This window comes from Helicoverpa zea, unplaced genomic scaffold, assembly GCF_022581195.2.
Source record: "Helicoverpa zea isolate HzStark_Cry1AcR unplaced genomic scaffold, ilHelZeax1.1 pri_000016Farrow_1_scaff_4_deb, whole genome shotgun sequence".
NCBI classification, from domain to species: Eukaryota; Metazoa; Arthropoda; class Insecta; order Lepidoptera; family Noctuidae; genus Helicoverpa; species Helicoverpa zea.
The window spans coordinates 128,037-145,959 of NW_025899711.1; the positions used below are offsets into that span (position 1 = coordinate 128,037).

The 17,923-nt window shown below is 33.7% G+C and overlaps 1 protein-coding gene across 1 annotated transcript in view; it reads right to left on the reverse strand.

The window, feature by feature from the left end:
• Positions 1–17,923, reverse strand: part of LOC124645534 — a 77,837-nt gene that overhangs the window by 14,066 nt on the left and 45,848 nt on the right. Inside the window, exons 4-5 of the mRNA XM_047185344.1 lie at positions 4,168–4,315; positions 1,383–1,481 (exon numbers count right to left, since the gene is read on the reverse strand). Coding sequence (XP_047041300.1) covers positions 1,383–1,481; positions 4,168–4,315 — 247 coding nt within the window. The remainder of the gene's footprint in view (positions 1–1,382; positions 1,482–4,167; positions 4,316–17,923) is intronic.

Below are 17,923 nucleotides of genomic sequence, written 5' to 3' on the forward strand. Positions count from 1 at the left end.
ATAAGCTAATGGATTAAACTTTGAATTTTAATATTACGTACTGAACTAATGATAGAGTATTAATTTAAAACATTTAGAATATGTCAGCTATTCTAGTATTCATTTGCTATTTTTGAACAGCGTGAAATCTGACGTGTTAGCGCCAAAATCTTCACTTTCGCCTTGTTGCTAGATACTATTTTTAGTCAACTGTTAGTCATTGAATTTTGTTTAGAATTTTGAAGATTCTTTTATTATTTTAATGTATCTTAATAGTTGAAAAATGTTTTAATCATCACATCTTCCTAACATATACCTATAAATCAACAACGCAACGGATCGTAGTATTATTTATATAGAAACTCAAACAAGATGTGCGATGCGTACGATGCGGACAGGTGGACGCACTTGTTTGAGTTTCTATATAAATAATACTACGATCCGTTGCGTGCGATACGTCCGTTGCGTACGATACCGACAAGTGGACGCTTAGCTTAAAGGTACCTAAACAATGTTGATAAGACTTTTTACAGTAATCAATATTAAACAAATAAACTACTGCTGATAATAAAGTATTTATTTTTTTGATATCTTCATTGATGTTTAGCCGCATATTATTTAATAGCAGAGTTTTTCAGTGAAAGGTCACGTCAAGATTGTGTCCTTAGTTTAAGGACTTACTCAGATGTATAGGTTTATTATCGGGTCACAAAAAGCATCAATCCAATTTATCGTGCTGTACTTATCAAACGTTTTGTACAGTAAACTGCACATTAGTGGTAACTGTCGTGCACCTTAACTCAATAGTAATAAGTACGATTTTCCTATAAAACTGTTACCACTGACCTGAATTTGACTGTACAAGTAAAGGACAAGCACAAAGAATCCCGCACAATATACGATCAATCGATTACTTTAAACGATTTATTATATCGACTAATTGTCCGAGTTCGCATCATTAGGCATCGGATATATTTATTGATTTCACGCCAGTACTCACGGTCCATTTATACTAAACCAACCGAGACGAGATTTAATTACTTTTACAGTGTAGATTTTGCCTTATCTTGATATTTTTCTCTACCTTTGCCAAGTTTGTTTGTGAAATTTAGTCATAAAATTAATATCTATAAATAAATTATAGTATAGGTTTTTTATTAAATTCCCACGATAAACCATTCAAAAATATTTATGAATTGCGTTTATTTTTAAATTTTACCTTAATCCACACCTAGTCATGTGTATATTTGCATCAAAACGTTTACCTCTGAGCTTCACCTATCCCCATTCGTACTCCAATTTGTAGACACAGTGATTTCATCTACTCAAAATAATATTCTCTCACTTACCTTTTATTTCTCGTACACGTATTTTATAAACTAGTTAATGAATAATATAATTACCTGGTTTAGTGCCACACTTGGCGTATGCGATCCGAAATGAGAAGTACGTCTGGCCCGTCGAAGGCGGTACGTAGACACATCGGGGGTCACCGTGCTGACCTGAGAATATATACAAATTATTAATAAATAATATCGTTCTGTACAATAAAAATATATGAATTAAATACTGTTTGAAATGTCTGTTGAATGGGTTCATTAATTTTGAAGTAAATAAGAGTAAAAAAAGAAAGGTTCGGGAATGTAATCGCTCGACAACCAAATATTGCAAGTCTCTAAGTGGGATGCCCGTCATATCAAAATGAAGAAAACTACATAAGTGTACTTAGTATTTACTTAGATGTTTAACAAACAAATAGAAAGCACACGTAATTAAAGGCTCGCTTTATGTTAATTGTTAATTACGTGCCTGCACACACTTTAACTAGATTAATTGCAATATCGCTGTCAAGATAAACTACTCTAATAAAATCTCTGAGCTTAAATTCTACGATAAAAGTAGAAGAACCTGTGTAAGTGAAATAAACTTGTAGAACAATCGGTTGATTAATGAATCGATTCGAGCTGCATATCGAGTTTAATCGATTATATTGAATCAGGTTTGAGTGTTGTAGAGGTATTTACGTTTCAAGATATCGAGAAACTATCAACATTGAATTGTATTGTTTGAGATGTAATTTCAAGACAAAATGAATACAAAGTAGGAAGAAAATAATATTAATAACTGGCCGTTTCCCCGCGGTTTCACCCGTATCACGCGTCCCGTGGGAACTACCTGCCCGTATCGGAATAAAATATAGCCCATGTTAGGTACTCGGGAAGAGGATAGCCTTCTAATAGTGAGTACTTTCGCCTTAAGGGTACAAACAAACAAAAAACATCAAATTATCACATTTGTATAGATAATACAATGTAAAGAATTTTTATTAAAAGTCATTATTTTGTAATAGTTAGAACCAGTAATTTCAATAACTCAAAGCGGAGGTAAGTGAACGCCCACAAACTGACATGAATGTGAGGAATGCTAATTCTATTGTTGTTAGAAATTGACATGAAAGTGTGAAATTAAGTCTTTTACTCGACAAAAGGAACGAAAGTGATATGTTAATTTTTTGGCTCTTCTTCATACATCGTAAAGTTATTATTTGAGAATATTGACGAAGTTGCATATTATTACTGCCAATTTTTGGTACCTACAAACTTAACTTCTTTTTATAAAACGGTTTCATCGGCGACATTTGGGAACTACTGCCCTAAAACATAGCCTACATTACTCTGGAAGAGCGTATCTTTAAAACAATGAAAGCATTTTTTGAATTGGTTCTGTAGTTTCCGAGCCTTTAAGGTACAAACAAATAAAAATGTATCCTCTTATATTAATTATAATTATATAATATTATAATTATATTATAAATGTGAAAGTTTGTGAGAATGTATGGATGTATGTTTGTTATTCAATCACGCAAAAACTGGCTGGACTGATTGAAATTTGGTATGTAGATAGGTGATACCCTGGATTAACACATGGGCTCCTTTTTATCAACACACCACGCGGGCGAAGCTGCTGGCGGAAGCTAGTATTATATAAATGTTTCAATATTATATTTTTTACGGTTTTATAGTAAACCATACCCACCTATTACCTACATACCCACCAACTAGACAGTGACCTAAAATAGGTACACTATACAGTAAGCGAAAAAAGATCTAAAATAAAATAACCACACATGAAGACATCTATGTGGAGATCTAGACACGTTATGATCAAACAGTTATTTTTATCGTTAACTTAAACTACTTTTACGTAACGGCAGGTTTACCATGCCGTGTTTTACCACATTCTTTAACATTTTAATCTAGAAAAAGTAAATCGTTTCGTGTTTCTAATTCTAGGTAGGCTATGGATTTGTGAATATTTTTGAATACTATTTCTGATTTGACCACATTCTACTTAGATTTTCTGATTAGACTACATATAGTTCGCTCTAAATAGATTGCATTTGTGAAATAGTAACCAACTTCAGGCATTCAAAACTTCCCGACAATATCTGTGTGAGCAAATGTGCAAAGACCTAAATGGCGAACTTCAAAAATGCATAAGTTATTTCACGGCAACTGTACCTCATCTTTTTGGAAAGGTTCGTAATCTCAACATTTAAAGGTCTTTTAAATGATTGATTTTTAAAGATCTTACAGTATGTTCATTATGACTATGAATGGTTGTAAACTATGGACCTACAAAGGCAAAATTAAGCCCATATACCATAGTAACAACAAATTGAATTAAACAAAATCCAAGTACAGTATATAACAGTACCGCGAACTAAAAGCTCACCAACTGGAGCGTATGTTATTAATAATTCACTAAGTATGTGGCCGTCATAATTGTGAGTGAAACCTTAGCAATTAAAGCTACAATTAGTGGCGGTCTGAATACACTGGTTTCTAACATTTTCTTCTAGTGTAGTGTGGTGTGGGGAGATCGTATTGACGGCTTGTGACGACTTTAATTCGATTATCTTTTGATGTGAGCTGCACTAATAAGAGTTGGTGAACGGTTAAGGGTGGGTTTCCCTATGTAAATATAAATTGACAGCTGATTATGGTTTGGTTATCGTTAAAGTTACTTGGTAGAATCACCCTCAGATTGACAGTAAATAGGTATCTACTTATTTACTTTATTGCGATGACCAATAAATCAATTCCTTCGATTGATTTATCTCCCTACTGTCTTTAATAGTTATTCACAAACAAATCGTCGTAACTAAAACAGACGGACAATAAGTACCTTTTGACGAGACAATGCCCTCGAAAGGGTGAGAGAACGTGAGATGGACATCCATGTGATCCTTCCCGCACATGACTTCTAGTGACTGTATGACTGGCATCCCGTCTGGTCGCTCCATCGGCCATAGCTCGCCCGCCCGCGCCCGCGTCTGTGGAGTGAAAAATGCCAGTTGAGTGAAACGTGCCACATTGCCAAAACAAAGAAAAAGATTGAGTGAATTGTGCCAGTTGGATGAAACATGCCTCTTTGCTAAAGAAAGACTTATTAAACATATAATTAATTTATCTGTTAGTTGTCATCATTAGTATCATATTTAACACATTATTTCTTGAAATGAATGTACATTAAATATTAATCCATTGTATTTGCGGATCTAATTGGTCATTAAAACTAAAAGCCTATTTGAAAACTTCACACGTAGCAAATTACAGCCCAATTGTACAACTAATAACTCTATTAGTTGATTGCAATCAATATTTCTATGAGAGACCAATTCCCAGTAAACAACAGTAACTCACAATCGCAATCATCTCATGACAAAACAAAACAATAACATTGCATTTTCCGTCAACATCAATTAAAAGCTTTATGCAAAAAGTGAATAATTATTCCTTTCATTGAAACCAGCATACATTGTCACCGGCAAACCGTCTCATCTTCCTTAATACGTGGTAACAAGACTCATTTTGCGCCATAATTTAATGTTCGAATAGCAAATGTAAGTTTGCATTTCCTGTTCAGTTCCCAACGAGCCGAGGACATGTAACGAGAGGTTTCCACGAAAGAGAGCAGTGTAAACATAATAAATGGCCAAAGAATAATTTTTGTTCGGTGAGTTTACGCCAAAATTGGATGATTGGCGGCTTGGCGCACGTTGATGGATACCAACGAGTAAATACAGATAAGACATGTACATCTGAGGAAATACGTCTAAAGGATTTATGGAAACTTGCTTGTTATAATTGAAAAAATATATAAAAAACTAAAAATCAGAATATATTTTTCTTGTAGCAATCATAACGTAATTTTCTTTTTTGACTGGTTACATGACATTCATTAATCGCAGACAATTTATTTAATAACTCTTCTGTGATATAACAATGACATAAATTAATTACCTATTCTTGCAGCCAATAAAAAGAGCCACCTTTAAAGTTCAAGAAAAGTCACAGAATATATCACATCTGCACAATTGCATTGACTAATCTTTGAACAAAAACGATTTGATGAATCGCGAGCGCACGTTCCAGGAACGACGCGGGCGCATTACGTTCCCACGCGTCAACCAGGAATTTGCGAAACGAGACAGACATATACAAAAATTTATAGGAGTGAAAAGGACAGTAGTATAAAGTTTTTCAAGTGCGATGCAATTTTCATTTTTGTTAACAGCCTTTAAATAATCAAAAATAAAATACGATTCCGATTATTTTTGTAAACGATGGAAGCATTGATTTTCTTGATCTTAATTACGTGATATTTAATCAGCTGGCTACATGAGAGAAAATTAGAATTCTAGACACTCTTCTTCACACGATAAAACAATGATTTGAAAAAGTAATACCTAGCGTTAAATTATAAATAGAAAAAAAAAAACAGTGAAAAACACAGACCAGGATAATTGGCACTCTTTTATTATTTTGACTACAATTTCAATATCAGTAAAGTAAGATATATCTATCCCACCAAAAACATTAAATGTAAAAAAAGCCAATCCTCTACGCAATTCCTCCACCGTAAAAAGTTTTGAGATCGCATAGAATCCAAGTCCTGTTCTACTTTATTTGTAATAATAAATCAATATTTTGTGACTATATCAATAGTTTTGTTCACATTACAATAATATTGACTTGGCCATGAGCACAATAAACTACAAATATAATACAGCATATCTTGGAGAGGTGAAAGTCAAACATGAAGTTTAATATCACAGAATTAAATACATTTAGTTTATTCAATTGTTACTAAATGACCGACAGTCAGTATCATCCAACATCAATGAACTGCACATGTACTATGGCGCATGTTTAGTCCATGGTCATCTCAAATTCCAATCAGTCCATAATCAGTCCAATCGTAAAATCATGTCCATATAGAATTTATCAATTCAGTGGTATTTACACATTATTACAAGGAGCGACTTTTAACTTGTGCTCATGGCCAAGACAGTATTATTGTAATGTGAACAAAACTATTGATATAGTCACAAAATATTGATTTATTATTACAAATAAAGTAGAACAGGACTTGGCTTCTATGCGATCTCAAAACTTTTTACGGTGGAGGAATTGCGTAGAGGATTGGCTTTTTTTACATTTAATGTTTTTGGTGGGATCTAATTTATTTTTTGTAGGTCTCTTTCTTCTCTAAGTATATAACAAATTAAATTAACTTACATGCAACTAACTAAATATATAACAAACTAAATATGTACACCTAAAGTAGCACGTAAACAATATTTTTTTTTACCTAAAAAAATTCGAAATTGTCGATTTTTTAAATCGAATATCTTTTAGAATAAAAGAGATTTATTTCAGAGGTAGATGACGCTATCACATGAAATTATTTGATTTTTTTTTAAGTACTACTTATACTAAGCTACGTAACGAAACCATAGCGCGATTTAGACCAGGACAACGCCATCTATCGAGCGAGCATGCAGTGTTTATCGCACTGCATTAATATGAAATATTTTATCATTATTCATTTCATTTAAACCTAGCTTTTTATTCATATGTTGTATATTTAATACATAATAACAATATACCACTACGTAACAATAAAACAAATAGTAACATTTTGTACATAAATAAATAACAAAGTTATCAATACTGTCAAAATTCATACACAATGTTCTTGAAAAACCGCAAATATAAATTTGTTTCCTATTTTTTTATTAAGTTTTAAGGTTTTTATAATTTTCCCTTTATATGTAGCTAATAACCTATCTTGGTGCCAAATTTGAAGGTTCTAAGTTTGCTAGAAGTACCTTAGACTTTTGATGATCGGTCAGTGAGTCAGTGACAAAATGGTGTAACTTTGATCGCTCATAACTCGTAAACTATTTATTCAAATGTCTTGTAATTTTGAGACTGAGCTTGTTTTAATACTTACTCTTGGTCATCGAAAACCTAAACTCCTAGCTTTGTTCACATGGAAGATACAGGGGGCTGAAATAGCCGCGAAACGCTTCGAGAAAAGATGGTACGGCCGTGCCCGCTTTGCTCGAGTCTTGGCTGGGGCACTGCCGTGCCCTCAGATTTATAACATATCAAACTCTCTCACATGAGTTGACGTACTATATAGGCGAACATAACGTCAAAGAACGAAGAGCATCATTTTAATCAATCCGTGATTTATAAATCTATGAATTTCTCTAGCAGTAAACGTCATTGATGTTATTAATCGAACGCTGTCTACATGCTTTATAATTTATGCATTTGCATACATTCATAATATTTCCATATTAGTGAAAGCCGCGATTGAATTCTTGTATTGATTGAGTATTTTTAAATTAGATTTTTCTTTGTTGATGTATCATATTAATTATCAATTGATATTCATTTTGATATTGTCAATCAGTTCTTAGGAATCCGCATTTCAAATATATATATATATATAGATTTGGCATTGTGTACATTTCTTATTCTTGTTTTCGTATCAGTGAAGTAGGTTCACCTTTACTTCCACCATCTCTCCTAACATCGGAATGGTAAGCATTATAATTCGAGTCACGTATGAAGAAAATTAGGCCTTATCTAGAAGCCGTTCAAGCCAAGACGAAGCCTTTACACCCCAATAATTACATGCTAGAAAACAAGTAACTAGATAATAATGCAATTACTAGTCTTTGATTGGTTTAATATTGCAGGCATGTATCGGAACGCACACGTGTTTTGGTTGAAAACCATACGCATTACGTAATTATTCTCAACTATCTCTCACGTTGCGCAGGAAATAGGTATTTCATGTACCCGGATGAAAATCCTGGTTAGCCTTTCTCTATAATTGGGATATCTACCTCTGAAAGCTTTCGGAAATTGTTCAGTAGTTTCTGAAATTGACATAAAGCAAACGCGTGCATTACAGATTTTTATTTATTTCGAAGTGAGCTATGGACGAGGAAAATCTCGAACACGAAACGGGATGCTTTATAATGTATTTTTCCTCAAAGGCCACTCACAACATCTGATTTCAAAAACGCTTTTCAATTCACTCCATTTTGATACATGAATTTGGTACACACTTATCATCTATTTCATAAATAAACTATCATTTAGAAAACGGAACATACTGGGGCCCGATTCTCCTAATTTTACTTAAGCGACCTTCGATTGACGTTCGACTCGATTCGACTGAGATCCAATCCCGACTCGATTACTATTGAAGCGTATGTGGCATTCCGGTATTTTTTCTTTGAAATAAACGTTTTTATTCTTTTCTGTCATTCAATAATGAATCATTTTGTCTGCAAATGTTTTACGATTGCAAAATGATTGCACGGCAAACTACCGTATAGACCAAAATTACCAAAATAGCATACCAATCGCACACCAATCAAATGTCAATCGAATACGATTGGTCTTTTATTAGTAGCAGAATGCCCGATATGGTTAAAACTGCTATTACGATCGTATTGCGATTCGATTACTATTCGATTTTGACATTATTAACTTAGGAGAATCGGGCCCCTGTACGCGTTACAGCCGCAGGATCATATACGCTGTCGTAAATCTTAAGCATGGATTTAGTTTAACTGTCATTAAGAACAGTATTTATCATGTGTGGTCTTAAGCTGAAATTATCGGTAATACGACTGTTTCTATGATGAATAGTCCGTAGCTTGTTAATAGATATTGTTTATGTGTTGTCCTGTTTGATTTTAAAGATAATTTGATGAATAGCTTCATTACATAATGCTTTATTCTAGTTTATATGGCACATGGTCATCAAACTTAATGTCAAATGTGGTAATAGTCCCCAGGCCGGCGAACAATTTTTTTTTTGATACATATACATTTAAGACTTTGTGAGTGCCTTCCTTACGATGAGTCCGACAAACTTTTCGAATGCGCAAATTTTGGTGCCGCTGCGTTTTTTAATGCTTGACTCCTGAAATTGTCGATATGACGTCACTATGGCTCTTCGTACATACACGTTTCATCTTTTGAGATTCGTTTAATAAAGTTAACTAGAGAATGGTGGTCAACTTGTCCGATAAAGATCGTGCTGCGTTTGGAGTGTCCACCATCCTGAAAATGTCGATATGACGTCACTATGACTCTTCGTACATACCTGTTTCATTTTTTGAGATTCGTTTAATAAAGTTAACTAGAAAATGGTGGTCAACTTGTCCGATAAAGATCGTGTTGCGTTTGGCTTAATTGAGAAATGCGGTAAGTAGGTGGGTTTTATGAGTTTAGTGTAATAAGTCATCTCATTACCTTTAAACAACCAACCACCTAGCACAAATGAGACAAAGAGTAAGTATTATTGCAAGAGTAACAGCACAGTTATACAATTCTAGATATACCTACGGCTAAGCAGGTGTAAATATCAGATATAACAACTCAATTAAAATAGAAGTATCCAAGATCTAGATACCAAACCATCACAACATAAGTTCCCAGTACTTAAACGCCTAACAAGATATAAATAATAACTACAATATTCATTCTAGTAAGTAACACACTCGTTAGACGAAATCGGCCATCGTTAGGCTCGGAACACATTAAACGTATTAGAGAAATAATACGATCGCCGACGATACGCGTCGGTAATAATACGTTGGTATTATAATCGTTGCATCCTTTGAGGTGCGTAATAATGCGTATTGTTAAGGTGTGCTCACATGTTACTATACGGTACTTACGGGTATTTCTTGGTGTTGAATGTGTGGAAAATATATTGTTCTAAAAATAATGTAAATTAAAAATTTAGTTAGGCTGTAAGTATGGTGTTTTTCATAACTTTCAAATACATGAGTGTGAAAAGAGGTTTAATAAATTAATATTCATATTTTAGATCTATTTATGAGTAAGTGGCATTTCAGTGAAATCTGGTACCGGATTAGATTTCACTATAAGTTCGGCCATTCAGAGAATGCGTTCCTGACACGTCGCGATTGAACTGACGACGTAATAACATTCATTGATTATTGATATAATAATGTTGTTTTAATGCTCCTCAATTGTTAAAACGGTAAACAACCAGCAAAAATATTTTTATCGTAACTGCAACGCCATTGCAAAGTTACGTCGTCAGTTCAATCGCGACGTGTCAGGAACGCATTCTCTGAATGGCCGAACTATAATGTCATTCAATAGCTAATCAATAGAAACATAAAATTTTATTCGATAGGCATAAACATTTTATAACTAGTTAAATTATTGTCCGTACTCGAAAAGGAATATGGAATGACCCTTCGCATCATGTGTACGCACCTTTAAGATAATAGGATGAGATATCATAGAGGAATCCCTTTTATTTTTAGTAAGGATAATTATGAGTAATCTAAAAGGGTTCAGTTCATCTTTTTTACAGTTATTTGAATACTTTCAAGGGCGATAGTATTTTAATAGATTTGAAGCGGTTTCTTTTGAATATTGTAATGGAAATTAGATGATGTACCTATGTTATTACTTTTCTTACTTAGATACAGGTAATATTAAAGGTTACGTTCCTTGTAAAACCAATTTCTAATACTATCAAATGAATCGCAATTTATTTAATACCCATAAAATTATTGATCTTACACGTATTATGTCATAGCATATCTTCATACCTATAAACTCTTGAATCTAAAAATATTTTTAAAGTATCAAAATTACAATCTATTTTCATAATTCTTCAGATACCTATTATACTATATACCTAGTTAAAAACCAGAAAAGTGAAAGAATCAACTTTTTCAACGACAAACACCCAAGCACACCTTGACGTGACGTACAAAATTACCATAATAACAATACGCGTTGCGGTCGACATAATTTCTATGCGGTACGAGAAAATCTCGTTAATTCAATTTGTTTTTCTATTATTCTCTAATGTTGAGCAGTTGGTAGTCTGCGCACGCGACGGTGGCACGCTCAAATCACTAGTGTTGGGACCATTGTGACAGTTACGACAGCTGTCATAAAAAAATGATGGTTTTGTTACTCATGATGTGTAAATAAAATATCGATAAAGTAGGTAAGAGAATATATTTCACAATTGATCAAAAATATGTTTTTGATTTCTTATTTGCTTTGCATTGCCATAACAATATCAGGTACATATTTTTTTGTAACTACCCCTACCGTAAATCCTTATACCTACCTCTAAAGATTGTTCTGTAGGGATTTAAAATTGCATTTTAAAAAATCACACCATTAATCAAACAAGTAAATCCATATCGAAGCCTATTCGTTATTGACATATTAAATTGTCACTATTAATGTTAGAGCGCCATTAGACGCAGCATCGTCGCGTGCGCACCATTACAGTAATGACGTGCTTGTATTGAAGATACTCGTTTGACTAACCTGATTGTCTCACTCAGTTGCTTGTGGCAGAATTGTGTGAAGCAATGCTTTGGAGATGGGTATTGTGGTTATTTACAAAATATTTTTATTTTATTTTATGTAGTGAGATAATGTAATAAACAGAAAAATTAATAAGTTGCCTTAATTTTTGACTAATTAGCGCTGTAAACAAAATTAAGATACTCGTTAACTGTCATTGTACAATACAATGTACTTCGTATGAAAACTGAAAATAAACTTGAAAATTTGAAGTAACCTATTCTGAATTTATATAAAGCCAAATAAATTGGCTAAAAATATGACGCACACTAAAATAAAACAATCGACTAATTAAAGTAGTAAGTTGTTCACATCACTATGTAGTTCTAAGCGAACGCGTGCACACTATTACAGTAATGATGCATCGTATCGTATAGAAAATATACAGCAATCAGTGCACAGCTGTTTGTATCGACTGTCATTACGCCAGGAGATGTGTACCATTAGATACGCGTTTCTTTTAGTTTCACTGGCCGTTAGTCGATTTTTGCAATCGAGAAAAGTCTTAGTCGATTTTCCGACAGACTACGTTACAGGTTTAAAATGGCCTCAGTTACACATGATATTATTATGTGAAGTTTATTTTCTTCAATGATAATAATTTTCTCAATAAACATTTACACCATGGATTAACTGCAGGAAACTCATATCATACGTCTTTATGCAAAAACATGACTAACAGTATTAATTGGCATGCATTTCATCCTCCAATGTACCGCTAGTCAAATCTGAGATCCCTTTAACAATTTCCTGTACCATGAAAGTTAAAATAAATGTACAATTTAATTCCGTTTATTTTAATGTAATTTCAACGCAAATTGTAAGTTTGCGAGATTACAGATGACAGCTCGACGTTGGTGTATCTGAAAACGATGTACATTGCTGCGTCCGTGTAATGGGAAGTACAAAAGGTTATGCAAAGACAAGTAATGATTACTAGCTTATAATTGTTATCGTTTTGCATTAGTCAGGGAGGAGTTAAATAGGGAATGGTGTGTAAAGATGAATGTATAGTAGTTTGTTTAGTTTTATAAATGATTGCTTATGTTTGTGTAGATAACGTTACCGTTTTATTGAGTATAAAACACTTACAATAAGATCGAAAATATTGAAAAAATATCAGTAGCATGAAAATATTTTGTGGATACCAAATATTTTCTTATTTTGAAGACTTCTTGTAAGCATAATTTTATTTGCAATTAATAAAGTACATCTATTAAAAAGACGTTTGACTTACCAAGGAATCTCAAAAATATTGACCGAAAACGTTCCCACAGATAAACGCTGTATTTACTGTCAACCCATCAAGTAGCTATTGTGCTTCAAAGCTCAACACTACTGACACTTACTCGAAACCACATAAACGACTGCAAACAAAACTTAATCAACTCCATCTTCAAAGGTCCGACATGTAAACGCGATAGTTGTCCTCTCCCTCTAGGCTTGTTCCCACCTACTCCACAAATTCCTTCCCAACAGGTCCAAAGCGAAAGAACAATTCTTTAAAAAATAATAAAGTCCTGCCCCCGATCCAAAAAAACATTTTAATTAAAATAAGTAATTTTGATATTTTGCTGACGAATACAACATTTTTTAGAGTCATGAGGAAGTAATTTGAAGGTATATTTCACGAAGGAAAAGTTACCGCGGCCCTGGTACATAAAAGGCCTACGAAGGCACATGATGTGTTTTAGTCAGATTCTGAAACTCCCTCACCGCTACTAGCCCACAGCGGGAGAAATCATTTGATGATTTTACATCGGAAAAAAGGTATATTTTTATTTATTTGTTTTGTTCTATGAACTCAATTAGAAGAAATTTATGAAAAAGTTGCTAACGGAGAACAATGGGGTTTGGAGTAAATGGGAACAAGCCGTCCTCTACTGTCCTCTCTATAAAACGGTTTCTAAAAAAAGTTCCTAATCAACGCCGGGCCCACTTTCACCGTCCACGTAAGTCATGTCTATTAGCATATGAGAAATACTCGTGTCATTCAGTTTAACGTAAGGTTGGGTCGGATATTTAAAGTATTTTGGTCTTTACATTCTTGGGTTTGTCATTACTGTTTGTATAAGTATTTATGGGTTGAATGATGAGCTCTGTGTGAAATGGGTCTTTAACTTTAGATTTGTGAAAGGTCAGTAAGTTAAGTATATTTTCATATTCATTTGCTGAATAAACATTAAAAATACTTGATTTTCTTTTGAAGTCATTGTCAAGGTAATAGAGACCTCAATATAAAATAATAGACATCAGTTATACTCGTTGAATTAACTTAATCAACTTACCTTATTAAACATTCAAAGACAGCAAAAAACAACAATAAAACTTTTTAAAATAATATTACAGAGTCATCTTAAAAGTCGACTTTAGCAAAAAATAATAATAACACAATCAAGTAACGAGTCACGCTAAATCCAAATTAATGAAGTTGTGAAAAACACGAAGACGAAGAAGAAAGCGATTTATGCGCATGAGTCACGGTTAAATAAGGTTTTAAATACGGCCTGCCTACTGAGGAATGTCAAGCATGCGAATTTCTTCCGGAACAACAGAATGTTAAGGAAATCGTACAAAGGTTGGTAGCTTAATTTCTCTCATAAAAAATTGGTTTCAACGACCAAATTGTTTGTAGGAAGCTGGTGGCATTTTCATATCATTTCTCTGACCTGACCTTAGTATTCGTCATCTGTAGTAGGAATTCCAATTTGTTTTCGCGTTTCTCTATATTATGCCTACTAATTTAGACTTCGATCTTTATTCTGCTTTGCTTTTTTTTGTAAATCATATTATTGCTAAAATAATATATAGGAAAAAATATAACTCTTCTTAATAAAACCCAGTTTTTGTTGTTTAATGAATAAACTTGCTTGACAACGCCACCTCAGTCAGCTTAATATAGATTTTTGGATTGCGATTTTATTTCAGTCATCAAAATTCAACAGGTCATAGTGCTTACTAGCTTTTGAAACCAGTTTGATTGAGTCTCTAATGCGGCACATCTAATGATTTATAATAAACGGAAATAAGCGAATATTCGGCTTAGCAACAACGGAGAGAAGTCTGTGACCCTAAAGAATAGTATACAGAAGGTGAATTATTCTGAAACAGTTGTTAACTTTGTGTCCTTGTTATAGAAAAATCTGAGACTTCCCTTCGAATTAAATGATCAAGAGTAAATTGATTTGATCGACTAAAACACATGCCTATTTAGTTAAATGTAAGATCGACGACGAATGATGACGAATATTTACATTAAAATAAAAAAAAAATAGAAAACAAGATTCCTGGTAAAGCCAGTTAATGAAAGTTATGCGTAATCTGAGAAAGTTTTACATGAGTCACTTTATATTTTATTACCATATTAAACTTATTTACTGTCAGATTAATTTCCTCTAACATTGTTCATCAACTATTACTCATTGTAGGTATGAATGATCCTTCTGTTCTATGTCTATTGTGTTCAAACTGCGTATGTCTCGCGAAATCAAGTTATCTTGGCCACCTGTGAGCAGCTGTTCTTAGTGTCTTGTGACGTCACTTTCCATACATTTTGACACACCTAAATGTGTTGAATAAAAATGAATGAAGCGTTCCGTGTACGCGTAATTATCATGCGTAGGTTGTTAATTGGGTAGCCTATTGTGTTAATAGCGGTTGGTTTTCCTGTCTATCATTCTGTCTTTAGACATGTTAATGGACGAGGCCTGGGAGTCGAGAATAGGCTTTTTATACAAGAGTGTGTAAAAGAGTCTACCAACCCTCATGCCTAGAAAGGTGAGTATTGGCAAATCTCCCAACACCTGCACAGCTAAAGATCTCCTTGTCGCCACTGACAGTGCCGTGCCCGTGGCGAAATAACTACAGTGGTACATAATTTGGTGGACCACTAAATTATAATCTGATTGTCATTGTCCAACAAGAAGAAGACCCCTGATTGGGAGACATCTTTGTCTAGCAGTGGACGTTTTAGGCCGTGACGACATATGAAGAAGATTCTTCAAGACGTAGCTAAAAGTAATAGCTTATAAACTCTTCATCAATACAAACTTCACACATCAACAGCACACGTACTTCCCTTTAATATAACTAACATAAACCCACACAATCAACACTCATAAAAGTCTGTACGAAAAATGTTGGCTACAAGTAATAGCCGGTTGTATGTAATCGCGACTCGCGTGTGTATCAAGTTTTTTGGCACGGGTGTCGTCGGTACTACGGGTCAGGTTCAATGGCATCCCACCAGGTGGGTATTGACGAGGAATTAGAGATGTGGAAAGTGTACTACATGTTGGCAAAGCGCAGTTGACTGTTTTTTTTACGTAGCAGTGTTTTGTTTACCGATAAGGCACCTAAGGCTATCACACATTTATAAACGGAGTTCTTGCTTTATTTACTCTAAATCTGTGGATGTCAAATACTGAATTTACTATTTGGTGCCACGCAATGAGTATAAATTATCAAACGTGCGTAGTATAAAATTCATGGATTTTACATTGAGTTTACACCACAAAATCACATAAATTCAAAATACCGTATTTTATACAGTTTAACAAGCGGGCAACGGCTGTTAAATTGGCTAATAAGCCTGTCTATATGCTTAGGTAACTATGGGTATTTTCCAAAGCTGTGTACTGAATTAAAATATCACTAAGTTAAACAACAGTTATTTTTGATAAATAAAAAGATTATAAAACTTTTCAATTAAAAAACACTGCTACACCAAGTTTTACTACAATGAAACCCACATTTTCTTGATACGCGCACATTCACTCGATTCATCTTGATAGCACATCTAGTCACACTCTACATCCGTCGCAGTATCATAATGATAATGATAGGTTGGCCCATACACCGATAGACATGTCATTTTCTCACCGCGCTAATTGAATACAAGAGATAATTATTTTACTGTTAAACGACAAAAAATCGCGTGTCCGAAATGTTTTGGTGATGGACTGTGAACGGGGCTCCTTATTGTTTGACGTCTGTTAATTGTGAATTAGAATAATTGATGGGACTAATGAATCGCTGTGTCAAAGTGAACTTAACCATCTAAAATTATTTATACTACATTTTTCGCCAAATATCTTTGCCTTTCTGAAGTCAGCCATATGAATCTTCTCACACTTTCACAGTTTCGTTCATACATTTTTACTATAGTGACGTCAGTAAGTGCTTATATCGGAGTGGTAAAGTTATTTGACGAAAACTGTACATATACATGACTAATGAAGGTTGGTCATTAACACACTGAAAGTGACATCGCGTTGATGTTGGCGATATAGTGTAGAAGTCGTTTGTTATAATGTGAGAATGTGATGACGGAGGTGGGGTTTATGAGAAGAAGATAAATATAAGTTGACATGATATTTCTCACAAATGTAGGGATATCTAGGAATGATAACATACATGCCAGCTATGATAAGTTTTGGGAAAAAGCACACAAAACTAACCTAAAAAGACTTTTCAGCCAGTCTCTAGACACTGAAAATTAGATAATAATGGTTGTATCGTAGATACCAAGAATTATGCCGAAATTGTATAGTCTATACAGTACTTTGATAAGCTTTGAACATACAGTATACTTATGTGCCCTTCCAAATCTATGGGATCATAGTTATTCAATTGATAATCCCATTCGTGATCTTATCATTAAACCGACTCTAAACAAAATCATGAGCTAAGTTTGGTGTTGAAACTGTAGTTATCAACGTTGATGAGTCAATGAAGATTATAGTTATTTACAAGAACATTTTCATAACCATTTGGAGCCGACAGTTTCTATCATTTCGAAGTCAAATTGGTTGTTTGTGTTAATTTCCATAAAGTTATGGAAAAGATTGGACATTATGATAATGAGGTAGCAAACGAAAGTTTTGTCGATAGACCTACCTTTTTCTATTTTTAGATTTTTATTTGTTTATTAATTGAATGAAAGAATCGCATCAACTTTTGAAGTGACAATAGAGTTTTTTTTGTTAAACAAAACTAAGATTTCAGTTAAAGCTCGCCTTGCTAAACAGTAGGTAAGTCTAAATGCATTGATGAAACAGTATTTTATTTATAATTCTTGAAGCAGTGAAAGTATTATTTATTGTAAAAGAACTTTTCTTTTCAGCTATTGGCATCAATGGACACAATTGACGAAGGTCATTTATAAAAAAAAGGCTATGAGAAAATATTTCCTC